This window comes from Bidens hawaiensis, unplaced genomic scaffold (genome assembly GCF_021521415.1).
Source record: "Bidens hawaiensis isolate Kalapana, Puna unplaced genomic scaffold, B.hawaiensis_p1.1 tig00042361_1, whole genome shotgun sequence".
Lineage (NCBI taxonomy): Eukaryota > Viridiplantae > Streptophyta > Magnoliopsida > Asterales > Asteraceae > Bidens > Bidens hawaiensis.
In genome coordinates this window covers 70001-97729 of record NW_027505776.1, presented here as the reverse complement: position 1 = coordinate 97729, position 27729 = coordinate 70001, and the positions used below count along the sequence as shown (strand labels likewise).

At 34.4% G+C, this 27729-nt stretch overlaps 3 protein-coding genes across 3 annotated transcripts; 1 reads left to right on the top strand and 2 right to left on the bottom strand.

Moving 5' to 3' along the window:
- The first annotated feature begins 4178 nt into the window (after positions 1-4178).
- LOC143615257 (zinc finger CCCH domain-containing protein 48-like) lies at positions 4179-9389 on the top strand. The gene is made up of 8 exons (XM_077088425.1): positions 4179-4832; positions 6157-6252; positions 6527-6616; positions 6681-6929; positions 7025-7144; positions 7221-7280; positions 8781-8878; positions 8956-9389. Exons 1-8 carry the CDS (start codon positions 4368-4370, stop codon positions 9101-9103), a joined length of 1326 nt encoding a protein of 441 aa, XP_076944540.1. The 5' UTR covers positions 4179-4367; the 3' UTR covers positions 9104-9389.
- Positions 9390-11579: 2190 nt separating this feature from the next.
- LOC143615260 (putative protein phosphatase 2C 75) lies at positions 11580-15952 on the bottom strand. Its single transcript, XM_077088426.1, has 4 exons — positions 15571-15952; positions 12769-13077; positions 12623-12668; positions 11580-11945 (listed from the first exon to the last, which is right to left on the bottom strand). Exons 1-4 carry the CDS (start codon positions 15913-15915, stop codon positions 11686-11688), a joined length of 960 nt encoding a protein of 319 aa, XP_076944541.1. The 5' UTR covers positions 15916-15952; the 3' UTR covers positions 11580-11685.
- A 2743-nt stretch (positions 15953-18695) lies between these two features.
- LOC143615261 (mitochondrial metalloendopeptidase OMA1-like) lies at positions 18696-21778 on the bottom strand. The gene is made up of 3 exons (XM_077088427.1): positions 20751-21778; positions 19155-19303; positions 18696-19048 (listed from the first exon to the last, which is right to left on the bottom strand). The coding sequence occupies exons 1-3, from the start codon at positions 21612-21614 to the stop codon at positions 18796-18798; spliced, it is 1266 nt and encodes a 421-aa protein (XP_076944542.1). The 5' UTR covers positions 21615-21778; the 3' UTR covers positions 18696-18795.
- Between the last annotated feature and the right edge of the window lie 5951 nt (positions 21779-27729).

Sequence of the window (27729 nt, the reverse complement as noted above, 5' to 3'; positions counted from 1 at the left end):
AAGTAACCAATATTCATGAACAAAAACACACTATAACAATACAAAGAACTAAAACAATTTGTTTGCAAGCATCAACATCTATGTCAAATCGTCCCCATTGTGTTTTTGTTCTTCAACCTTGTGCTTGTTGTGTTTTATTTTTAAAGGCATTTCGCGGTCTCTGAATGTCACCACCACCTATCAACATAACAAAATTTTACTATAAAACTGACAATTATATCAAACCAAAATAAACATGAACAACAAACATTTTTATATTCTCTAGATACATAAATTCATTTTGTTAAAAAGAATATATGACCAAATTGGCAAATATATTTTGATTTCATGAACAAAAACAAAACTGCTTAACCCAAACCCTATAATTAACTTTTTACATAATTATCGTACAAAGAGAAACAACAATGATTATAACCTAAAAAAGAAAAGCCATGACGATGATTGACCCACCCAAAACATCAATTTGACCCAAATCTCAAAATAATTTATTTAGAAAACTAAAGTGAAAAAGAAATCGACAGTAAAAGAAAAAAAAAGTCATCGGTGATTAAGGGGTTAATTTTCGAAAACAAACTAAAATAAATTATAGACCATGAACACAATAATCAAAACTAACCACGATGATGCTGAACCGAACCACCCAATCGTGCAGCGTTTGGTGGCCGTGCTCGGACCATTCCGACACCTGATTATGGTGGTCAGTGGTGCCGGATTGGGTTGGTGGCCGACTTGATTGCTAGCGGTGGTTGGTTGAACGGCGGTGGAGGGAGTAGGGTTTTTTTATTTTGACTTGAAGAGAGCGATGAATCAAGTTGTAAGGCATGGATGATGATATAAACATAAGAGGGAGAAATATAATCCGGATGTGAAGATATAAAAGTGAGAGAAATAAACATTTTCCCATCCTACCCTTACGTGTTATGTTTAATCTAATTGTTCAAATCACTTCCTACACTTTTTAGGGAATGTCAACTTTTTATTTTAACCTTGCTATATATATATATATATAGGTATTGGTTCATTTCAGAAGTATTTTTTAGTGTGAGAAATGCGAGAAATTAATTGGATCAATCACAAGTTTTCTTTTGTTTATGATTTATTTTAATAATAGGGGTATTCTAGTACATATTTTCTGTAATTGGAAAGCAACAATAATTAAGGGTAAGTTACTATTTTTTTTATTTAACTATTTTTATAATATAATAACTGTTATTCAATATTCAAGAAAATAATCAATCTATTCCTAATGTCAATTTGTCAACAAATAAACCCAAATACATGAGGTTGTAGTTCACTTGTAACATTACGGTGGAGTTTGTTGAACATATCCTATTTTGCATAATCATCATTATTTCAACAACTTAGTAGATAAATTAGGTGAATGTTATTTAAATACTTACTTATAACAGATTATCAAATGCAAATTGCACAAAGAATTTCAAACCCATTACATTAATACTTCAAAGTAATCTCAAATAAAAAAAAAAGTCATAGACTCATAACCTGACTGTATGTAGCTAATGAAATAAACAAAGGTGTTCATTCATCTAAGAAAAAAAAACTCAAAAACCACAAAAACATATAGTCATATCGTCTTCATTTTAACCTTAATAATCCAAATTGTCATTCCAAACATAGAACACCATAATGTCGGATATCTTCTTGTTTATGGAAAATAACGACATCTTGGCCACATATTTTTTCTTTAAAGCAGGAAGTATTTTTAATTGCTTTGATGTCTCCTCTCCTATCCTATAATCGCAACTCTTTTTCCCATGCAGTTCTCCATACGCCTAATCATAAAAATACTTGACTATAAAAAATTATCTTTGGTTGTGTACTTCAATACAGTTAACCTACACCACAAACCATAAACATAACACAATCAACATACATCATAAACATAACACAACCAACGTACACCACATCATCTAACACAATTATGTTTGTAGTGTACCAACCATAAACATACCACGTAATCATACACATCTAACACAGTCTCCTATGCATACGGCATAACTACAATGGTTCTTATGCAATAAAGCATATACAAAACAATAGAAAACTTTTAAATCACTACACAACATCAACGATCCCTACACATCATCATACCATAGCACAAAAAAACCACAACATCACACACACAAAAATAACAACAAAGTTACACATTACATAAACCATAACCTCTTACACACAACAAATAGATCTACCTACACAACTAACCAAGTCCTCTTTCACAACATCAACAATCAAAACTAATCTAGCTTCTAGTACATAACAAACCAAGTTCACCAACACTACCGGCCAACTTAACCTACACAGCCGAACCAGTTCCCCTACACAAAATCCTACACACAACAAATCGATCTTCCTACACAACTAACCAAGTTCCCTTCATAACATTATCAATTATTAATTGTACCAAAACTATTATAGTTTCTCCTACACAACAACCAAGTTCAACAACACCACTAACCAACTTAACCTACACAGCCAACCTAGTTTCACTACACAACAAACAAAGTACATACACAATAACCACAGTGAAACTACACAGCCAACCCAGTTCCACTTCACAGCAAACAAAATACATACACAATAAACATAGTGAACCTGCACAGCAAACAAAGTACATACACAACAAACACAGTAACCTACACAACTAACCAAGTTCCACTACGTAACAATCAAATTACATACACAATAAACATAGTGAACTTAAACATCCAACCTAGTTCCACTATACAACAAACAAAGTACATACACAATAAAAACAGAGTGAACCTACACAATAAACAAACAACATATTAATAACACGTTGACTAGGCAACAAGCCTACATAGAAAATAATCTAGAAATTAACTAATTGGTGGATACACACTTAAGAAACCACATATACAATAAGGGCCAAAAAAAAAATTATTTTTTTGGTTATGAAATCAACAAAGTAAAAGGAAGGGACCAAAACAATATATATAAAAAGAAAAAAAGAAAGAAAGAAAAAAGAAAATCCTACACTCCCACGAAATAAATTTTTTGTTGTGAAACCGAAGAAAAATAAATTAACATTTATAGTTTATACAATGCTTAGTGTAGGTTTAGTTGAACACAAAATCTATTAGCCCCAATTGATATTATAATGAAAGCTTTAGTTTTTTTTTTCAAATCAATTGATGAATCAAACAATATTTAAGATCTTACGAATACTATGATAAATTTAGTTATTTCAAATTAAAAAAAACGCAAAAACAAGGATATTTTTTACCTGTGAGTTATGCTTCATCACCAAAAACCTAATAATAGTTTCACCAAACGAATACTGTATAATGCCTTCTTAAAACCTTAGAACCAATCAATCGACGATTCTGGTGTTGGAATTTGGAGATTGGAATATTATTGAAGTCTTAATATTTAGGGGGAAATTCAAGCTAATTTTTAGGACTCAAATATTAATTGTGAACGTATGCTATGAAAAAGCAGACCAAACTACCATTTTCTATATTAATAGCCTTGCTTGTATATTACAATAATGCCACCATCATTATTCACCATTGATTAGACAAATCAATGGCCCAGATTAATTTCTCGTATTTCTCGCTGTAACTTGACTTCTCGCATGAACCATCCCATATATATATATATATATATATATATATATAAATAGGGTTTGGATCAAATACAAATAAAATTAACGTGCTAAACGTAAAAATCAAGTAGAGTAATTATGTATACAAGTAGAGTAATTATCATAGAGTAATTTACAGTACTTGTATACATAATTACTCTACTTGATTCTTACGTTTAGCACGTTAATTTCATTTGTATGTTAACATTCCCCTATATATATATATCACACACAATACTTTATATGATAATAAACAAAAGGAAGTTGAGCGACAATAATTCATCCCCCCCCCCCCACCACTACACATATTTTGCCGGGGGTGGAGAGGGGTGTTTAAAAAAATCACCCCATTTTAAACGTATTTATCGCCCACTACGGATACCTTGATAACAATATCTAGTCTAGTATATAACAATGACGTCAGATAATTCATGTCCCGATGTCCATCGGCCTCGATAATCTTTCTTTCTCACACCCAGTTCTTCAATAATAAAAATATTATTTTTACTTAAAAGATATAGAAACCTTAAGGTAAGAGAAATAAAAATAAAAATCCAACACGTATTGTGACCATTTGATAACAATCATCAAGGGTCCAAAATCATTAACCATCATACCACTATCAACACCTCTTTCAATTCACCCCTAATCTTAAATAATTAGGGTTCTGTTCTTCAATTAAACCCCAGATCTTCAATCCCACCACTAATCTATGATCACACACCCACTTAATAATTAATTAATGGACCTGGATGGAAACAAACGCGTGTTCAACAGATTAGGCCCAAACCCGAACCCGAATCAACAACCCGACAACCGAAACCAAAAAGTATGCTTCCACTGGCGAGCTGGCAACTGCAATCGATTCCCATGCCCATTTCTACACCGCGAGTTATCAGCTCCACCCAACGGTACGCCGTCGTCTAAACGACCCTACGGTTTTGCGGCGGACGATCAACGGCCCACGGCGGCGCGACGTGGCGGTGGTGGGTCTAGTGTTAATACGTGGGGTCGGGGAGGTGGAAGAGGAAATGGGGTTAGTAGTAATAATAATATTAGTGGGTCAGGTGTTGCAGTGAAGAAAGATAAGATATGTAAGTTTTGGGTACAAGGTAGTTGTAGCTTTGGGGACAAGTGTAGGTATTTGCATGCTTGGTGTACTGGTACTTGTTTTGCAATGCTCACTCAGCTTCAAGGACATCAGAAGGTCTGTATTTGGTATCAAGTTTGACTTTTTTTGCATTTTGTTAAAATCTTGAATCTTTATATATTTGTGATCAAGTTTGAATTTTTTGCATTATGTTAAAATCTTGAATTAATATGTATTTGGGATCAAGTTTGAAATATTTTGCATTATGTTAAAATCTTGAGTCTTTATATATTTGTGATCAAGTTTGAATTTTTTGCATTAGGTTTCTTTATATATTTGTGATCAAGTTTGAATTTATTTTTGCACTAGGTTTCTTTATGTATTTGTGATCAAGTTTGAATTTTTTTGCATTAGGTTTCCTTATACATTTGTGATCAAGTTTGAATTTTTTTGCTTTAGGTTTCTTTATGTATTTGGGATTAAGTTTGAAATATTTTGCATTATGTTAAAATCTTGAGTCTTTATATATTTGTGATCAAGTTTGAATTTTTTGCATTAGGTTTCTTTATATATTTGTGATCAAGTTTGAATTTATTTTTGCACTAGGTTTCTTTATGTATTTGTGATCAAGTTTGAATTTTTTTGCATTAGGTATCCTTATACATTTGTGATCAAGTTTGAATTTTTTTGCTTTAGGTTTCTTTATGTATTTGGGATTAAGTTTGAAATATTTTGCATTATGTTAAAATCTTGAGTCTTTATATATTTGTGATCAAGTTTGAATTTTTTGCATTAGGTTTCTTTATATATTTGTGATCAAGTTTGAATTTATTTTTGCACTAGGTTTCTTTATGTATTTGTGATCAAGTTTGAATTTTTTTGCATTAGATTTCCTTATATGTTTGTGATCAAGTTTGAATTTTTTGCATTAGATTTCTTTATATATTTGTGATCAAGTTTGAATTTTTTTTTTGCATTAGGTTTCTTTATATTTTTGTGATCAAGTTTTAATTTTTTTGCATTAGGTTTCTTTATATATTTGTGATCAAGTTTGAATTTTTTTTTGCATTAGGTTTCTTTATATTTTTGTGATCAAGTATGAATTTTTTTTGCATTAGGTTTCTTTATATATTTATTTGTGATCAAGTTGATCAAGTGTGAATTTATTTTGCATTAGGTTAAAATCTCAAGTCTTTATATGTTTGGGATCAAGTTTGCATTTTTTTTGCATTAGGTTAAATCTTGAATCTCTATTTATTCGGGAACAAGTTTGAATTTTTTTGCATTATGTTAAAATTTTGAGTCTTTTTATATCTGTGATCAAGTTTGAATTTTTTTTTTTGCATTATGTTAAAATCTCTAGTCATTATAAATTATTGATCAAGTTTGAATTTTTTTTGCATTATGTTAAAATCCTGAATCTTTTTTGATTAATTTGCAGGTTGTTAGTGGTATCACGCTACCTGTCGGGTCTGATAAGTTGTATACCGGGAGTCGAGACGAGACGGTGCGGGTTTGGGATTGCCAATCTGGACAGGTAGCTATATGTTGACTAGGGGTGTTTAACGATACGAATTATTTGAATTTTGAAGTTGGATTAGAGTTTGATTTGAAATTCAGTTATTAAATCCGAATCGAATTCGAATCGGATTCAAGAGTTTGAAGCTGGATTCGAATTTGATTCGAAATTTGGTTACCGAAACTCAAGTCGATTTGAACACTGAACACCCTTAATGTTGACAACTGATTTAGATTAATAATATGTTTCATTTGAATTTATTATTTATCCTGTTTCATTTTTGGTTTTGTAGTGTGCAGGGGTTATTAAAGTGGGGGGTGAAGTGGGGTGCATGATCAGTGAAGGCCCATGGATGTTTGTGGGTCTACCTAATTTGGTCAAAGTAAGTTATATAATGTAGTTTATGCATTAATATTATGTTTTGATTATGTTACTGTTTGTTATAGGCATGGAATGTGCAAACTTCTGCAGAGTTGAGCCTTAACGGGCCTGTTGGGCAAGTTTATTCACTCGTTGTAGGCAATGATTTACTCTTTGCGGGCACACAAGACGGGAATATATTGGCATGGAAGTATAATGTTGCAACAAACTGTTTTGAACCGGCTGCATCACTTCAAGGGCACACCTCGGCTGTTGTGACACTAGTTGTTGGTGCTAATAGATTATATTCTGGTTCTATGGACAAATCTATACGCGTGAGTTCACTTATGTTTTATATTCTAAAATGGCAGTTGCATAAATTTTTTTTTTAAATTATGTTTTGATTATCGTTTGCTTGAATTGTTTCTAGGTTTGGAATCTTGAGAATTTGCAGTGTGTTCAGACATTAACGGATCATACTGATGTTGTGATGTCGGTTCTTTGTTGGGATCAGTTTCTTTTATCGTGTTCATTGGATAAAACAATAAAGGTTCTGACTTGTGACTTCGTAATGTATGAAGAAGGTTTTAGTGTACAATTGGTTATTATGGTTACTAATAATGTAGGTGTGGGCGGCTGCGGAGAGTGGGAATCTGGAAGTAACTTACACACATAGTGAGGAACATGTAAGACTGAACTTTATTTATGTGGAATTCTAGACATTGCGTATGTGATATTAGTGCAATTTCACTTTTGCCCACCCGAGGGTTCACACATATATACGCACATATGATGTATATATGTGTGAACCCTCGGGTGGGCAAAAGTGAAATTGCACTAATTTTGACGTTATTTTACTAATCTCGTGAAAATAACGTTAAAAGTGACGGACGGTTAATCAGGCATCATGTAGTGGCGTTGATAGCTGAAAGATAAGGGTACATGCACCGATCAGCTGGTGTCCCGATGATTGAGTGCTATGTGCCTTATGTCCAAGGCTTGATGCAAAACTACTATCGAGCCGGGGGTCTCACCGGAAGCAGCCTCTCTATCCCTATGGGGTAGAGGTAAGGCTGCCTACATCTTACCCTCCTCAGACCCTACCATAGCTTTGCTATTGGTGGGATATACTGAGTACGATGATGATGATGATGATGATGATGATGATGATTTTGTTAGTAGTTTCATGTCTTGAAACAATGTGTTAGATACTTAGATCCATATTTATATTCCATGTGCTACGGACATAGAAAGTTTAAAATCTTTATACATTTTTAGAAATGGTGAATATCTTTTGGTAATAATTGAACATATGAATTTCCAATTTTCTAAACAACAATTTATAATCATTTTATATTTTTTCGTCTATCTATTCCTTGCTTAGGTATATTCCCGCTTTCAGTTTTTCTTAGCATTCTTCTTCTAATTCATCTTATGTTTCGATAATTATTTTTTATTGTCTAGAGTTCTTCAAAATGAGTTGCAGTACACTAGAAACAACAAATGATGCAAATGGTACAAGCTTGTTGAGATGCAATCTATGCAAATTGTATATTTTCACAGGTCTAAAGACCATCAGAAATACGAGAAACATAGCATTTGATGGTGTTTATGATCGTGAAAATATCACTTTGCAAGGATTGCATCTTTATGAGCATGTAGCCTTTGCATCATTCATTTTGTTCAGTCTCATTTTGAAGAACTTTAGAGAATCAGAAACTTATTGTCGGATACTGGGGGAATAAGCAGAGGAATGCTAAGGAAAAATAAAACTGAGTATATTTAAGCAAGGAATAACTAGGGAAAAATATATATAAAATTGTTAAATAGAAATTTCATATGTTCAGTTATTGCTTCATTGCCAAAAGACAATTCACCAAACAATGTAAACGATTTTATACTATTTATGTTTATTGCACATGGAAGATTAAATGATGATCAAAGTATTTAACCGAACATTACAAGACGTGAAACTATAACAAATATCACATTTGCTTTTAAGACTTGTTTATTAGCATTTTAAGTATTTTTGTTGATACATAAGTATATATATTTTTATTTTGAAATAAAAATAAAAATTATGAGTAGATTTGTGATCATGGAGATTCTCTACTTAAAGCCTCATAAGTATCTATTATGTTTCGTTATAAATTTACTTTTTTGCCTAATGTCTTTTTTTTTTGTAGGGCCTGCTTAATTTATGCGGGATGCATGATTTAGAATCCAAACCTGTGTTGCTGTGCTCTTGCAATGACAACACCGTTCGTGCATATGACCTGCCATCGTAAGTTTTCCAACCTTTTTGTTTTTATTGAAAACTCAGGCAAAACCATTAATGTTTATACGAGGGTTTTGGTTTAGGTTTGTGGAGAGAGGAAAGATATATGCAAAACAGGAGATTCGGTCTATACATGGCGGGCCTAATATTTTCTTCACTGGCGATGGAACCGGAGAAGTGAAAGTATGGCAGTGGTTGGCTGACCAATCGGCCACAACTGCGCCTGCTTGACCTGTTTTGGCTTTTTGGAGAAGTGGAAATTTGGCAGTGGTTGGCTGACCAATCGGCTACAACTGCGCCTGCTTGACTTGTTTTGGCTTTTCGTGTAATATTTAACCGAGTGTAATATTGAGCGTTTTTATATGGTTCGATTGTGTAACGTAATTATGGAGTTATGGTCGTGTAATCGATGGAATGTGCCCAGTTGAAGTGTAGGATTTTTGTTGGTAGAGTTGCATATTGTAACGTGTTGAACAATTTTTGTATCAGTTGAGTATCATAATGGAAGTTCTATTAATTTCACTCACCAGTGACCATTCAACTTATGCTTTTATTTTACTAATTATTGTTTTTATGATTATATGTTTTCCACAACTTATTATTAAGAGTTTAAGAAATGGATGAAAATGAATATGCAATAGAAACCTATACTTGTAAAGATCATGTTGTCATAAATGTAATGATAACCTGTTAAAATTAATTTGAGTAAGTTAATTAAAACATTTCTAAAACTTATACTGTACTATAAAGTTACCTTCAATGTTTTCATAACCAGACCGGACATCGAACCGGATGGTTCACCGGTCGGACCGACCGCACAAATTTGGTCAAAAAATGACGGATCAAGCTTAAAAAATGTTTTTTTTTTTTAAAAAAAATATTTTTTTCTTAGAAAACCGGTTCAACCGGTCCGGTTTCCGGTTCGACCGGCTGAACCGGTTCGGACCGGCCGGTTCCCTGTCAGCCGAGCGAACTATGTGAACCGGACCGGTCGGTGGACCGCGATCGGCCGGTCCGGTCCGGTTTCAACAACATTGGTTACCTCTATATTAAACTATTAACTAGGAAAATTCCCGGCGCGTTGCACCGGGTTGATGTTCTTGACAATCATACTCGTATAACTTATCAAATCGTGCAGTGCGTATGCGAGTCGAGGTGAATTCAGTCGGTGTCGGGTTACGAATCCAGTAATAAACTCCCACAAAAAACACTTTGTTAACGCAAAAATACAACAAATTAACATAACAAAACATGCATTGCGGCTACGAACCGATAACACTTCGGTTGATATCTGGTTACGCTGCAAAAAATAAAGCAAACCATAAATTCGCCCACACCCAAATACAGCAATTTAACATAAATAAAATATTAAAAATATGTGGTGAAATATAAACACGTACGTTATAGTTGTAAATTGATACAAATTCGTTGTATCTGGAATCGGGGGATAAAAAAAGTTATAGAAAACCCCGTCATGACATTTGCGAACTAACGTGAATTCAGTCGGAATCGATGTTGTCGGAACTAAATCGCACACAGAAACCCATGCGTTGTGGTGGTGAATCAATACGAATTTGGTTGGTATCAGGTTACGACACTACACTGAAACTAAATCAATAAGTTAATTCGTCCACACTCAAAATACAACAAATTGACATATTTACATAAAAAAGATCGTGGCGACAACAAAAAATATACGCGCGTTGTGGCCGTGACCTAACGCTAATTCTTCCAGAATTGATGGACTAAAAAACCTCGCAGGGAAAACAACCTTAAGTTGCGACCCGGCACGAATTTGACCGGATTCATTTGACGGTATCAACAGTTATTTAACCGGTATTTTATAACAGCGAACCGACACGAATTTAGAAACGGAAAACAAATTAAATGCAAATTGAAAGGCCGACCAACCACGTAAGATCACATGGACCAATCACGTTGTTGCGTCGCCGAAATTCTTATTATATATAACTAGTTTTTCTACCCGGCGCGTTGTGCCTGGGCAGCTGGCAAAACCCCTGCGTTGAAACCCCGAGGTTGGTAAAACCCGAGCGTTTCGACGATTAGTTGACACGAATTCGGTCGGTACCGGCTGCGTACGTTAAGATATGACACCATTGGTAAAACACGAGGGTTAAATCTCTAAAATTAGTTCGTCAAATTAACATATAAAACATTAACATATAAGAAAACACAACATTTAAGACGATGTTTATTTGGTTGGCAAACCCGGTCGGTGGTTAAACCCAAGTGCTGTCGGTCCTGGGCATTGAGCGATAACTTGACACGAATTCAGTCGGTTATGATTATGTACCTTACGGTACCAACTAAAAAACGAAAAAAATATTAAACTTGAGTTGGACCAAGGACCAATTTAGGGGGGGGGGGGGGAGTCGGTAGCGTTGTCGGTCATGGGCTTTAAATAAGTTCGCGAGTTTGCGCAAACTTGGTTGGTTTCTTTCACAAATTTACCGGCTAATACGGTGCCGTCAAGTGGGCCAATAGGCCACTTGCGACACCAAACTTTCTAATTATATATAATAATAATAATAATAATATATGTGATGTATTCATGTTTTTGATGCAATCCATATAACTTGAAATAAAAATAGCTCGTATGTTTGCTTAGGCCGGTAAAAACACATGGGGTTAAAAAGTATTATTGCTATATATAAAATAGAGGACTAAAATTGACATTAGATATTAATAATTTACATATTAACATGTAAGAGAAGATAAAAAAAAAATTAAAAAATAGTTCCCTAAGTATTTTCATCAACCAACATTCCAAGTAGATAAATGATCATTGAGCTTCACTTTCTCAAATCAACAACAATAACACTGATGCTGTCGGTACTCCTACGACCCAAAGCGAGGCATGCCAATAGAGTTGACGCCAACTCAGTTCCTTCACTTGAATTTTCCCCAAGAGATTCGTGTACTGTTTTGCATGCGGTTTCACTCGACACAGCATCCCATAGTCCATTGCTACCAAGTATCAAGACCTCGTCTCGTGATTCTCGCTTTGTTATCGAAATTTCTGGTTCGGATGTTGCCCAGAAGCCTATCTCATCTTCACACAAAATCACCACATAAAATGGCATTAAACAAAAGTTAAATAGAAACAGTTTTAATAGAATTATACTAATTAGGAACACCGTATTTCTTTCCAACTTCTCTGTCTCATATATATATGAACTTCATGAGACCACCATATTTATATCCAACTTCTCTGTCTCATGAACATAAACTTTTAGAGACCGAGACCGGCATGTGATATCCGGAGTGATTGCAATTCTAATAGTTTGTAAATAAAATCGAGTCAAATCATTTTCTGTGTGTTGATCTTAGTTTTTAATTGTCAATCTACCATTAAAACACACACACACACACCAAATAACCCTTTTGAGTTTTGACTATTTTTTTTAATCTTAAAGGCACTAAAGTAGTTTCCAATTCAGATATCTGAAATCATATTTTGGATAACTCGGATATCTGAAATTTTTTAAAATGCCTATCCGAATCCGAAATTTTTTGGATATCTGAATTTTCGGTCATCTTGGATAAGTATCTCTATTAATTCGGATTCGATTTAAGGTTCAGAACTTTTAGCATACGTTATGGTCAAAAGGTATATATAGACAATTCTATTTGTAAACATGGGATTTTCCTAGTTAAGACAGGTAGGTTTAACGATACTAAGCAGGAGGCAAGTGTTCATAAATTGTTTGATAAAGAGGAAGAGATAACCTATAGGCCGGGACATAATTCGTCCACCACAACCTCCTACATCACCCTGCACAAAACCATAACTAAATACTTATACATGCATATTTCAAGTTTAATCTATAAAAACAAACACAAATTCAACTGTGTATGTGTTAATTATTATTCACCTTAAGATCGATGGGCCTGCAGTCACGGCAGATCACTGCGCTGGAATCACCGCATTTCGCCACTAATATGTATTCTTTTGTTAAAACTGACACCACCGCAGTTGACCCCATTAAAGATAGCTGCGGATTGCATTTACAAATTCTGGAACTACAAAGTTTTAACGACATCTCATCCATCCTGCGGAAGCTTCGGTTCACCGCCAACCTCCACCGCTCCCAGCTACCGTTTGACTCCTCTCCAACCACCTTAACACGCATCAACTCCTCTTTCATGATAACGTGCATGTGCTCTTTACATAATGCTGACACCTGCTCTATAAAGTTGAAAAGTCACATATATTGAAATCATCAAAAGTTATCATAAATAACGGAGACATGATATTGTATTATATTTCATGAGGTGAGATCATGTAAAAACTGAGACATGACATTGTATTATATTTCATGAGGTGAGATCATGTAAAAACTGAGACATGACATTGTATTATATTTCATGAGGTGAGATCATGGATAAATAAATAAACCTATAAACCTAACAAATATTATTAGTTAATAGTTCATGACTACCGTAAGAGCTGTTTGATAATCTTATGCTGAATCTTACGCTGAATAATTAAGAAGTTTGAGAGATCTGAATCATTCAACATAATTCTAACCCTTAATGGCTCCATACACCATTGAGAAGTAGTATTTCTATGAACCAAACAATATCTACCCCTCACCGATTTAGAAGTAGTCACTTAAACGTAATCCTACTAATCAGCCCATAAGCCAGTAATATATTAAAGTACATAAAATGAATGTAGCATAATAACTATGTATATGCATGCTTAGCACGCTAAACATGTTTGTAAACATGTATGTATTGGATCTAACATTATATTTTGTCATATATAATTCTTTGCATTGCAAATTTTCATAATTTTATAAGATAAAATCTAAATAAATAATTAGCTAATTAATACTTAATAATATATAATATAATAATTTTTAGGATAACTATATATAATTTATAAATAGCGGACTGATGGAAAAGAAATCCATGTAGAGTTGAGTTGGGAGTATGGGAGAAATCTATCCAATTAATGAATGCAGCATGTCAGAAAGCAGGGTCGGACCAGTGGGAATGGCTTGGTGATAAAGAAGGTGTGCTCTTTGTTAGCTCGGTTAAAAGGTTGATTGTTGAAAATAAAAATGTAAAAAATAATAGGATTATGAAGTGGAGTAATAGGGTTCCGGCAAAGTGTAATATACATGTTTGGAGGACGGAGATGGATCCTATCCATGGAGTGAGTGTTGGAACGAAGGAGATCCAGATCACGGATAGTGTGTGTTTTGTGTGAAATGGGGGAGATTCGGCCGGCCATATCATGATAGGTTGTAGACCATATCATGACAGGTTGTAGGGTTTCGACGGTAGTGTGAGAGCATATTAACTGTTGTTGCAAAGTTCCCCTAATTTTGGGTTTTCTAATAGGGTTTTTGGTTAGAGACCATCTTGAGCTTCACAAAACCTTCAAGCTTGAAGTTGTCGAAAAAGAGGCGTTCCATGGGATAATTTTCCCGATCTGATCTTGGCGGGTTCGCTAATAAGGAACCCCCCCCCCCAAAAAAAAAGCCTAAAATGCTTTGACGAGTGCCCTTTATAGTAAAACTGTCCAAAGTTTAGGAGAAAAGTATGCATACCCACTTATCAGAGAGTGGTGTTAGAATGTCTTCAAGCTTCTCATGCTCAAGACTTTTTGATCGTCATCCCCATTGAAGGGTTAAGCCAGCACATGTCAGCAGTGGAGTACCGGACCATTCTTAAATATCGTTTAATGATCCCATGTTCCTAGTTGATGAGTTCTGCCCGTTTTGCTGTAAAGTTTGTTTAGATAAATTTGGTGAACATGCAGTTCATTGCAAAAAAAAAACTCTCAGGGTTTAAATATAGTGTGATTTGGTCAGGGATGCCCTTTGTAATGTGTTAAAACGTGCGAGAATCTTGGAAAGAAAATAGGCTCATGTGAATTTCTTGTCGGATCCGCATGAAGGAAGGTTTACTCTTCGACCAACAGACGTTCTTGCGTTTGGATAGGCGGGGAAACATGCTTGTGTGGACCTTACTGGAGTGTCCACTTTTGACGGGCTCAGGGACACCAGGTTTGTTGCTAGACAAATTGTGTTAAAAGTAGAATCAGGAAAAATTGTTAGGCACAAGAAGACGTGATCAACATAACTTCATTCATTTTGCTTTCAATACATTTTGGTCTATTGCTTTCAATAGATTTGGGTCTATTGTCCCTCATGCGGCTACGTTTCTGAAAAGAGTTCAACGGGTCGTCCACGGTAACTCATCGACGAAAAACGATAACTTAGTTTTCAGCAGGTTCAGTTTTGTCATTCAAAAGGGATGATGGCGCAATTTGTTGACCTTACCTACATCTCTGTTGTAATTGGATAGTCTTATTATAAATGTGAATTTATCTATATGGCTAATACAAAAGAGTTTGAAGATTTGGAGGTTAAAGTGAAAGAGATTTAGAGACATTAAAACCCTAGTTTTCTTTGGTTTAAGTATCTATCAAAGCATAGCTTGTTAGAAGGGTCGAATTGGTGTAACTTCATTCTTTCTTTCTTTTGAGATTGCTCTCCGAGCTGTGTAGGCAGCATGTGGGTGTTGTGTTTTTTGTTGGTGTTGGTTATTATAAAAATTTAATAGTTCAAAAAAATTAATTAATAGACTGATTACATGTAAAAATAATATCTTATAAGATTTATTTATAAAATAATCCTCAGTAGTAAGAGTCGGAAGTTTACGTGACCATCGAACACACCGAAGAAATGCACCGGCTGGAACCCGTTGATCTCCGGCCGGCATAAGTTCGTTTCAACAAATACTTCATCCATCATCTGACGCTGCCGTCCAATCAACGACATCGTCCCGTACACCGGCGGCGTCGGCGTCTCCATGTTGCTTATCAAATTCATGATCTCCGGTGAAGACGTCGTCGGATTATCCGCCGTCTTCTTCTCCGGCGGCCTAACCGCCACCCTCCTCATGGCCATCCTCCGGCGCCGTCGCTCACGGCATTTCTCCGCCGTATCCTCACCGTCGTCACTAGCTGCCAGCATACTTTTCCGATTACGATACACCCGATTCATTACAGATATGCAATTTGACGGCTAATTACGTTGTATATATTATTATATTATTTTGGTGACGTACACTGTTATATATATATATATATATATATTTTTTTGCCCGAGCTGACCGATAAACGATCATGGGAGTGTCTGAAGTTGACACGTGAGACGTGGTGTTTTGAGGGTGTCGGTAGACGAGTGTGATGGATGATGTGGGCGGGTGACACGTGTTGGATGAAACATAAGTGAAGCTAGTGTCACGAGTCACATATATGGGACACATGTCCACGTCGATCAATGGCTTCATGCATGTATTCACCAACATGTACATAATCAATATTAGTGTTGATAGGCGGTTTGTTTTGTTTTGTTCAATCATCCATCAGCAAGATACGACGACTATCTGTAGGAAAAAGAGGCCAATAGCTAGATGAACGATTTTGTCTAGATCATCTAATACTTTTTTGTACGGTGTGTAAACTGACTACAATTTATTTAAAAGGTTGAGCGAATAATAAGTGTCCGGTGTGTAGTCTTGTTGAAGAATCAACAGGTTCAGTTATGTGCAAGAGCGACTCAACGATTTTGAAAGCCTAAGTCCAAATGATATTTTGTGTCACTTTTATGACAATTGTTTTAAGAGACAAAAAAAAAAGTTGCTAACAATGAGTATTGAACTCGTGGACCTCCAAGTTAGCAACACACAAAATCACCACTAGAGCTATAGGCAATTAGGCATATTTATTTCTAATATGTCTAGGGATGGCAGTGAAATCCGAACCCGATGGGAATACCCGATACCCGACATAATTGGGACGGGTCTTACCCGTCCCATTAGGGTATGAGACGGGTTTGGGATTAGTTTTTAAATTTTTCGCGGGTCTGGAATTTCTAATATACCTGATTACCCGACCCGATTACCCGATAATATGGAACCGTTTACCAGATTATATACCCGACATAATTATATATATATATATATACGCACACACACATAGTAACAATTAAAAAATGGTATTTGTGTTCAATTGTCCTTTGTGTGTCCTCCATGAATATTAAAATTATATTATATATATATTGTATTACATCCCGTCACTCACTCATCCTCTATAAACTACGTAGATCTTTTTTATATATTTTTTGGTATAATTTTATCTTTTTGTTGAATTAAGTGCATCATGAAACTAGAAAAATAAATTTTTTTGTGTTGTATTTTCAAAACCCGATGGGATTTGAGTCGGACATACCCGACAGGTATTTCTAATAAACTAACGGGTATACCCGAAACCCACGGGTAAACCCGATACCCGATGGGTATTTACCCGATAAATACCCGACGGGTCTGGGACGGGGTTTTATAATCGGGTCCGGGTCTGGGAATACCTAGACCCGTCCCAGACCCGACCCATTGTCATCCCTAAATATGTCAATTAAATATATATCTATATATAATGTTTTATTTTTAAATTTGGAGGCTTAACTAAAGGTATGTTTGGCCGGCCCGTGCGTGCTCGGTGTGTGGTCTTGTTGAAGAATCGCGAGAACATGTATTTGTGTCATGCGACCTTGCACAAGAAGTTTGGCAAGTTGTTTCGCTTTGGTGCAACGTACCGTTGGTTTACGCGTTCGGAATTTGTTGTATAAGTTCACTAAGGTTTCCTAACAAAAAAAAGAGAAGGTTTTAAATGCTATTTGTCTTGTAAATTTCTAGTGGTTGTGGAAAGGGAGGAACAATCATGTGTTCGATAATAAGCCGGTAGAGTTGAGCAATTTGATGGGTGTTATCAAAGCACTCGGGTTCTTGTGGGTTAAGAACCGATCAAGATTGGAAAGTGTTACATGGAAGGACTGGTGGGTAGGCATGTTCAAAACGGTTTGGGACTAGGAACCGGAACCGGTTCCTATATTCAAAACCCCCTTTTAAACCGGCACCCTCGGACCCCTAACCTATCTAACCGGTTCTTACCGGTTCCTAACCCGGTTACAGTGTAAATTTTTTTTTTTCGTTTTCGTTTGCGATTTGGATTCTAAACTACGATTCGTATTTGTATAACATGAAAAATAAAAAAACAATTAACATAAAAATAAACAACCGATGATTGTGAGGCAGCCATAACAACAAATATGAATATAGAAGAAGAGAAAACAAGAGATTAGAGAACTCAAAACGTTGTAATAGCGTTTTTTTGTATTTTTTTGCGTTCGGGTTTGCGTTTTGAGTGTTGTGATGAACCCATGACACCAAATACAGTGGGGTGCTTGGGGGAGCCAAAAAACGGCTATTTTTGACCCCAACGGTCAAAAAACGGCCAAAAAAACGATTTCCAACGGCTATATTCGATCCAACGGCTAGAACCGGTTAGGAACCGGTTCCGGATGGTTCGGTTCCAGAACCGGTTCCGGTTCCTACCCGCCCCCACTCAGAAATGCAAGAACCGGTCACGGATCATCGGGTTGAATCAGATAGGGTCCGGTTCCTACAAAAAACAGGTTGGAACCGGTTCGGGTCCACCGGTTCGGGTCCAGGAACCGGTTTTGTTGAACATCTCTACTGGTGGGTGTTTAATTTGTAAGAGTTATTTTAAGTGGTGGTTGTCATGATTTGGTGTTCGTAGTTATTCAAGGCTGGCGTTTCCGCCACGCCTGTGGTGCGATTTAGAATTTCACTTTGGCTTTTTGAATCAAAGCAAAACTGTAAACACCTGATAAAAAAAATGTACATATACACAATTTCGAACTTCTAAAGTCATATTATCATATGCCCTTGAATCTTATACTGAGTTTTGGACATTGTAAATTCCAACTTCTACAAGGCGACATTACATGCGTGAAAAACCATCCATCTTCAAACGTAATTTGAACAGGTTCAAGAGTATATTATACAAAAACAGTTGACAGTTAAAGAAAAAAACCATCAACCTCTCGTCCAGCAATCACCTCTCGATATATAGAGATCGCTTCTTGCATCACACTAGCTTCAGACAGCAATTTACTTCTTTTCTTTCCAGATGGATGTGTAGAAAGGTAATCTCGCAAAGCAGAGTCACCCGATACTTGACCCAACTTCTCAAATACCTTTGGAGCGACCCGCGGGTCGTACCCAGCTGAAGCCATCAACAATAGCCCTATGTAATCAGCTTCAATCTCCATCCTACACATAACACCATTTCATCACATATATTATAATTTTTTTAAACAGTTGATTTCACATCTAACACAAAGGAAATTCATGAAACTGTTTAGAAACTATAGCATACCTTCGGGAGAAAGGAAGCTTAAGAAGAAGGTTTGACATTGTGTTGACCAGATCGGGCATAACAAATTGATACAAAATTAGCTGCCCGATTGTAAACCAGAGGTTTTTTGTAATTTGTTCAGCTGCATGTCTTGCCACAGCATGTGCGACCTACAACAATATTCATGTATTAGCCAACACATTCGTATACATAACCGTTATATAGAGGTGTCAAATACTAATCATTGCACTAACCATGTTAAAAAAAACAATACAGTCGCAATAATAATCTAATCTTTAAATGAAAATGGTTAGAAAGCTTTATGCATCTAAAAATAGTTGTTGGGCGACTTTCACCCATTGAACTAATTAATTTTTTGAACTGACTCGTTTAACAGGTTTGAAATAAAAAACAACTAACATCGACACACTCATGAGTAAATGGTTCAATATTTCCACCACTAACTATTAACCAAATGTCTTAAATACCCTTTGATAATGACAAAACCATCGACATCTTTGTAATGACAGATCAAGTAATTTCATATTAAAAACTCACCAAGAAAAACATTTTGCAACTTTTTATGAGACAATTAGAAAAGGAAAGCGTTGCAGATTTTAATGGGGAAATAAAGAGCATCATTTTTCTTGGATCAGATAAAAAATAAAACGGAAACCATGATAAACAGTTATCTCATAATGATTCCACCACATTATTGCTTTTATACAAATCAAGTAATCTCTTAGCATAACTGTCGATACAAAATTAAAAAAGGGCATTCTTTTTAGCTATAGATGGCAATCAAATCCATAAATGGGTTGATTTGGGTCACCTTTAATCAGTCAACAGGTCAAGATGAGTCACTTTAAATTAGTCAAAAGGTCAAAATGGACAACTATCATAAAACTTGTTAAGTTGAAAAAGGATCCAAATAGCAGCACATGGGGGTCGGGTAGGTACTTTCTTCAAAAACGACTCATTTTGAGTTCTTAACCCTATTCTATTATGGCGAAACTCATTTTTACCCCAACCAGATACCTTTTCAACACGACCGGTATTGACCCAAACTCATTTTGCTTAGAAGTTAGAACCCGTTTTGACACTCATTTTGTTTGCTTACAACCTGTTCTGAACCGTAACCCGAGTTTACCCAACCGCTGAATTTGCCAGGCCTAACTTAAATAAATAATGGTGACTTCAAGTTGCCATTCACATCGTTAGAGTCTTTGGCATAAATTTACTATTATTTTAACTTTCTGATCATTTTATGTTGCATATCAAAAGCGTGTAAGAAGTTGTTCTATCTAAATCGATTATCAAGACAAATGTAAAATCATCTAACCCACCCTAACTTGAAACACCTTCCAATTTTCAAAAAGAACACTTAAAATGCAATTATAGAACAGCTGTTAAGATTACTTGATTCAAACCATTAAGATGTCATGTGACGATTTCTAAATTCACTAAGACTAACCTAAGGCAAAAATTTAGAGAATATAACTATGAGCAACCGGCAATTTTTAATATGTCCTTATGAGATCCTACATTATAGGGAATATATCATAACATAACCAATCCAAATCTGTTCATATTAACTTATAGACAAACAAAACATACCTCATGACCAATAATAGTAGCAATCTCTTCATCCGTTTTAAAGTGTTCCAACAACCCTGTAAACACAACAATCTTCCCGCCAGGCAAACAAAACGCGTTCACAACACGATCATTCACCACCAAAACCTCCCACTTCAACCCTTCCAAATGCGAAACCCCCGACTTCACCCCCTTATCCTTCCCCTTCTTCCTACTCTCGTCCACCCACGCATCGTCAATCAACTCGTCCTTCCCGTACCACCTATCTCCCGCACCCGTCTCCTCCGTCATCGCCATCACCGCCTCCTTCCCCCTAATCTCCGACGCAGCCCCACTCTCCGAACCGTAGCTCAAATCCGTCCACACCTGTTCCTTCTTCAACCCTCTCTGCAACGCCCCAATTATCTCGTTCGCAATCATTTTCACCCGAATGCTTTCCGGATGCATAACCGGCAATATCTTCCCCTTGAACCCCGCCTTCATATTCTGAAACTGAGACTCACCCATCATTCTCTCCAAACTATGAGACATCAACACCAAATGCCTTCGTTTCGTGTACGGTATCGTCTCAACGTTACCGAAATACATCGTTAACCCAACTCCTGACCCGACTAACACAACTATCAATACGTTCCTAGGGTTATCAGTCCATCTTTTAAACCCTCGAGGCTTAAAGTGTCTAACTTGACGTGAATCAACGTAATAATGTCTATACCCATGTCTAATTGAACTTGGGTTAACAATTTTAGGAACCCTAATTGGATAATTTGACCACCCAGATGTAAACTTACTCAATTGAGTGCTGTGAATTGGGGGTTTTGAGGCGGTGATGTAACGAGCAATTGCATCGAAACCTAGCTTTGATCTTCGATACCATGATGCCATTGTTGAGCTATCAATCAAATGAATTGAAAGTGATGTGTTGATTAATGAGGATAGAAGAAGAGATTGTTGTACAACAAATAATAATAATAGTAATAATAATAATAAGAACGGCGTGATTCCATTTTCGGGAAGCTTGGATTAGTTTCTAGAAAGCATAAAGAAAGGGAGGCCAACTCTAGAGGTGGGTTAAAAATAATCCGAATTTGAATCTGTATATGAATTATCCAACTATCTGTATTTGAACTATCTGAAATTTCATATATCTGAAAATTTGGATTCGGATAACAGTTCACGGATTTTTAGAACCCGAACTATTCGAAATATTAAATTTAATATTATTTTAATTATTAATTATACTTAAATATGTATAAAGCTTGAAATCCACTTTTCCCATACTAGTCCCAATTTCTTGTTCTGTTGGCTCACCCAAAGAAAAGACATAGTCTTGATGTCGGTTATTACTATAGCAATCGAGAAGACTTTGTTAAAAATAATATTGTTTCCAATTAACCAAATCATCCAACATGTTACCAACATAATCGCTTGAATTATCTCAGCTTCATCCTTTTTTTCTTTATGATCTTTAATGGATATTCAATAATCTCCATCCTAGATTCAAATTGATAAGGACCCGAAATTTTCACCCAGGCGAGAATAATGGTCCAAATCCACTGTGCCACCTTACAATGAACCATCAAGTGTACTGATGATTTCGGTGTCGTTTTACACAAAACACACATTGTATCTCCCATGTTTACGTCCCTTGCCGATAACGTCAATTTTGTAGCTATTCGATCTAAAAGAAGTCTCCAAACAAAACTATTCACCTTGATTGGCAATTGTTTACCCATAAACATCCCTCTTCAACTTGATACTTCCCATTGTCCAAATCCAATCTAAAGTTCATGACAACATAATTATTAAAAGAGCCATCTGCTTCTTTCCAGAGCCTATCATCTGGCCCATTTGACAACACCAAATTAGACAGTAAATTTACACATGCCCTCATATCATTTTTTATCCTTCCGTCCTAATGGGCCTAGCCCAACTCCAAATCCAACTAAACTCTCGATTGAGTCACTCTTGTACTCTTGTAGAAGAACATCCTTTTTTTCTCCAATTCATATAATGATGGAAATATCTCTTTTAACGCTACAAAGGGGCGATTTTTTTTCGGGTGGGATGGGGTGGGGTGGGGGACGAGAAATATTTGTCGTCTTTTCATCGTTTTCTTTTATTATTATTATATTTAAATGTGATATATATATATTAGTTTTTATCTCCCGTATTACGGGGGTATTTTATATTATTTGTTTCTAATATTTATTTTTTTTAGTTTTTATTTTTTATTATATGAAAGTTAATAATATACTTATGGTTTGATGATAAATTGTTTCTCAAATAAATGAGATGTTATAACACGGTTAAAAGTTATATGAGTTTGATTAGACTCAATACCTGTTTATTTTTTTTAGTATAAAATTGGATTTTAAATTATAAATAATATATACCTTTTTTTTAAATAAATCAGATATTAAATTTTAGTATATCCCTACTTTATAGGATTTTTATATCAAATATTTGGCGAGATTAGTTTTTAATTTATTGAGATGTTATAATCCGTTTAAAAATATCTGTGTTTGATAAGACCCATACCCATGAATTCGGGTCAAATGCATGAGAAACCTCCATTTAAAAATCAAACAAATCTGGTGACTCCAAAAAAAGAGGGAGCGACCACATCACGACACGTAGGATTTTTATATTTTCGTTTATATATATATATATATATATATATATATATATATATATAGAGAGAGAGAGAGAGAGAGAGAGAGAGAGAGAGAGAGGATGGTTCAAGGCAGAAGTGATTTTATTACGAGAAGTGCGAGAAGTTAATCTGGACCATTGATCATGTGTAATCAATGGCATACAATCAATATGGCAAAATTATAATAACTATCACCTATTTATAACATGATTTTAAGACTAAAGGGTATACATGTCTTTTGAATGTAAGCTTAATTAATTCAAAGAAAATCTCCCCATTTAATGCTCAAATCATTTCTTAAATTACTAATTCAATATGCTACAAATTATTGTCAGGTGGTTAATTATAATTAAAAACTCATTACTCTTTATTTAATTTTATATTGATTTAACGTTCATTTTATTTTTTATTCTTGTTGAATCCTTAATCATTTCTATCCATATACATGTACATCTATTAATAGACATTTTTTGGTGAAATCTATTTGTTTCATATATTCTGTGACAATATCCTGATTGCTTTTTTTATATTTATAAATTGTAAACATATCTTCTGATTTAGTTATTGTACGTATATTTGTGATTTAAGTGTATGACTTATATTGACATCGTGCATGAATAACTTTTAACAGATAATATAGTGTAGGTATATGAGGCTGATGTGTAGGTTTTGAATTATAAAGAACGCGATTAGCTATTTAAACCTACACAATTTGAACAAAGTGTAGGTATATAGTGTAGGTATATGAGGCTGATGTGTAGGTTTTAATTTATAAAGAACGGGATTAGCTATTTAAACCTACACAAATATTAGACTGATGTGTAGGTTTTAAATTATAAAGAACGGGATTAGCTATTTAAACCTACACAGTTTGAACAAAGTCTACACATTTTATACTTATACGTGTAGGGTTATTATTATGTATGTAGGCTACACGTCGTTAAAAAAATGAAAGTAGGCTACATACATGTATGTTGTTCATGATAAAATAGTTTGTGTAGGAACCAAACATTGTTGTGTAGGAATGAAAGACAATTTTTGTTTGTGCAGTATACGTAATTGTTGCATAGTATTGAAAGACAATAGTTTGTTTTATGATATATAGAGTTTATGTACGATACATACATGTACATTGTTGTGTAGGATCATAAAGTGTAGTGTAGATATAAAAAGTGATGTAATATTTACGCTTTTCTATTTGAACGACCAAAAATGAATAAATGGAATACTTAAGATATTTTAAGATAAAGGAAATTCATATTACTCTTGTAATATAATAACATAAAAAATAAAAAATCATGTAATTGGATTAATATTCTTTGAATTCAAAATTTTGAAGATAAAATACCTTAAAAAATAATTAATTGATACAAGTTCTTTTTAATATATACGTATACTTGCATTTTCATTCCCCCATTGAATTCAAAATTGTAATTTATAAATTTGAAAGAGATAATTAATTAAAACTAGATACCTAAAATAGTGAAGTTACCTAATTAGTCTATTAATCCAGATTACTCTTATACCATTTTAATAAAATAAATTAAAATATAAAAAGAAAATTTTTGATTGGTTGGAATCATTTCTCACACTTCTTGCAATAACTTGATTTCTTTCATGAACTTAAACATATATATATATATACTAGTTTTAAACACGCGGGTTACTTTTAGTTTTTCGTTATATATTATTATGAACTAGAAAGGTGCCCGCGAGATGCAGCGGGTGTTTGAACCTGTTAATCACGCACAAATATAAGTGTTTATGGTTCGGTTAAAATCTTGAAATCGTTTAAATCGGTCATTGGTTTGACTTCTTTTTCTTTTTCTTTTTTCTTTCGGTTTGTTGGTCGGTTTCAAAATTTTCAAAACGTAGTGAACGGTTGGTTCGCGGTTTATATCGGCAACCGGCCATATGAAACCAGAAAATACTGTAAATTAACTTAATTGCAATATGATTCCTTTTGTAATATTTGTTGTTATTATTTCACGTCCTAGATCTTCCATTAATATTTACCATTTATATGGCTAAACTTATCATTATTTATTTTTGATCATCTTAAGTATCATATTATGTTGGTTTTTAGTTAAAATTGATGGTACATTTAAATTATTAATTATTTTAAACTATTATTATTATTAAAGTTTAAACTGTGAAACCAAACAGGAATCAGGTCGTTAGTAACTATTCGATTTCAACTTTCAATGGTTGAGTTTGGTTTTGGACGACAAAAAATCAGTATTAACGGTTGAACTCACAAGTTTAACTTAACAACCATCAAAACCGATATTGAACACCCCTACGTAACATATTAATTTATTTAAAATGAAAAAAGATTACAACAATATCATATCCAAATTAAAGAGAATAAATGCTCGTTTTATGGTGCAATTTGTTTATAAAAATATTAACGTATGAAAAGGCTATAGTCGTTTAAAAATCATGGGTGGGAAGTTAGTTTACAAGTTAAATTAAAAACATACTATGGTTAAAGATGAGGGACCAAACTTGTAAGTTGAATGGATTGTGTTTAAAAGACATGTTTACCCTTACTAACACATGTAACTCATGCTTTAAGTGTTGTAAATTACTTAAAAATGGGTGTCTTAATTTGCCCTTGTTTGGTGTATTATATATAGTATAGATATATATTTTTGTTGTATGGTGTGTTTAGATATTAGTTGAAGTTAAAGTTTAGTTTGTTTTATATATGTTTGTATGGTCTTGTTAGCGTTGTTTGGTGATGCGAAACGTATACATTGTTTAACGGACCACGTCAAATGGGATCTCATGCATCAAAGTATTAAGTAACGTGGCCTAACATTTTGTTGTTTGGGATTTTAATTTTGCGCTTCATAGTGTATTGGCCTTTAATTCAACTGATTGACTTTTATATATTTTTTTTCTTCTGTAATTGTGAATAATTATGTCTTACCTCTTCGTCTTATAAGATTGAATCCAAGAAAATAATGACGGGAGGTTTGTAAACATATAGTTTATCCACTTCCTTATGATCCTTACTAACATAATTAATTTGTAATTTGTCATTAGCATTACCTATATCATTCAACATTTTAAAATTTTTGCTATCCATTGGGATATGTAAACATCAAATTAATACACAAATCATAACATTATAAATTTAATTTAGTTGACTGTTTAATAAATCATAGATAGTGACTATTTTTCACATACATGGATGAATATGCACAGTTTTTCCATCTCACGGTAAATGCAATTAATAACTAAAAACATATACACACACTTTGCAAAACATAGAAAATTTAAGCACCCTAGGTTCACTCATATCCACTAAAACCATCGATCTTTGCCTAACAGTTACACTTATTGGTACATGAAAAGTTCGACCTCATTGCCGGTTTTTCCTTTCTGGCTCTCTCTCTCTCTCTCTCTCTCTTTTTTCTTAGAACGCGTTTTCCTGACAGCGATTGGATATAATACAATTAAAAAACTGTTCAATAAACAATACATGATAATATGATTTTACCATGTAGTGAGCTTCCAATTCACCAAATGCCATCTACATTAACATCCTCACCCCATCACCCAAACCTTATAAGAAAACAAATGTAAATAACGCCATGCCAGCTTATTAGACGGCCCGACATTATTTTTGTTAGAAACAAAAGTCATTACCGTAAATGTAACATAATGTAATATGAAATCTAAATAAATAAATAAAAATATGTCAGCTGCAATAGGAGAGGACATGCCTGTCTTGGTAGCTTCTGGACGCATTGCCATCCCATATATGAATGCATTTTGTGTCCTTTCTCTGACCCGATTGGAATTTTAGAATACTGAAAAGTTAATAAAATAGCAATACACCCTAGTTTTCAAAAGCGTCTTTATAACATATTTTAATGCGAATAAACACGGTCCCAAAAATTTCTTTAAACAAATACCACAACTTGCAAATACAAATCGTTAACTTAATTATAAAACAACAATTGACAAAACCGCTTAAGAGTTTATTCTTTTTCTATTTTTATAATGTATCAAAAGAAATCAACTAAAAAAATATCCCATATGTATGTGGATTAAAGTCGAAGACTTGTGTATTCCAATGTCTGTTCAGAGCACTTGATCTTCACCATACGATTTTAAATTTTGGAATGTCACCTAAGGTATTATAACATCATGAAAATTATTAGTATTGCTAAATACACGTATAACATCTCTAATAAGAATTGCAAGAAATCATATGTCAAAAATATACTCTATCCGACAAGGATGATTCAAAATCAAAGATTTTAAGCCTCAAGAATAATTATCTAAACTCGAAACGTCTACGACCACCACAACACCAGAGGTACCATCATG

What these genes read in the sequence shown, in the direction of transcription:
- LOC143615257 (XM_077088425.1), top strand. Translation starts at nt 4,368, where the DNA reads ATGGACCTGGATGGAAACAAACGCGTGTTCAACAGATTAGGCCCAAAC. An exon ending in GGGATTGCCAATCTGGACAG is followed by an intron (nt 6,253 to 6,526) that starts GTAGCTATATGT and finishes TTGGTTTTGTAG; the next exon opens with TGTGCAGGGGTTATTAAAGT. An exon ending in CGTGCATATGACCTGCCATC is followed by an intron (nt 8,879 to 8,955) that starts GTAAGTTTTCCA and finishes GTTTTGGTTTAG; the next exon opens with GTTTGTGGAGAGAGGAAAGA.
- LOC143615260 (XM_077088426.1), bottom strand. Translation starts at nt 15,915, where the DNA reads ATGAATCGGGTGTATCGTAATCGGAAAAGTATGCTGGCAGCTAGTGAC. An exon ending in TCGGTGTGTTCGATGGTCAC is followed by an intron (nt 13,078 to 15,570) that starts GTAAACTTCCGA and finishes TTTATAGAGCAG; the next exon opens with GTGTCAGCATTATGTAAAGA. An exon ending in GCAGGCCCATCGATCTTAAG is followed by an intron (nt 12,669 to 12,768) that starts GTGAATAATAAT and finishes GGTTTTGTGCAG; the next exon opens with GGTGATGTAGGAGGTTGTGG.
- LOC143615261 (XM_077088427.1), bottom strand. Translation starts at nt 21,614, where the DNA reads ATGGCATCATGGTATCGAAGATCAAAGCTAGGTTTCGATGCAATTGCT. An exon ending in CTACTATTATTGGTCATGAG is followed by an intron (nt 19,304 to 20,750) that starts GTATGTTTTGTT and finishes ATATTGTTGTAG; the next exon opens with GTCGCACATGCTGTGGCAAG. An exon ending in AAGCTTCCTTTCTCCCGAAG is followed by an intron (nt 19,049 to 19,154) that starts GTATGCTATAGT and finishes TGTTATGTGTAG; the next exon opens with GATGGAGATTGAAGCTGATT.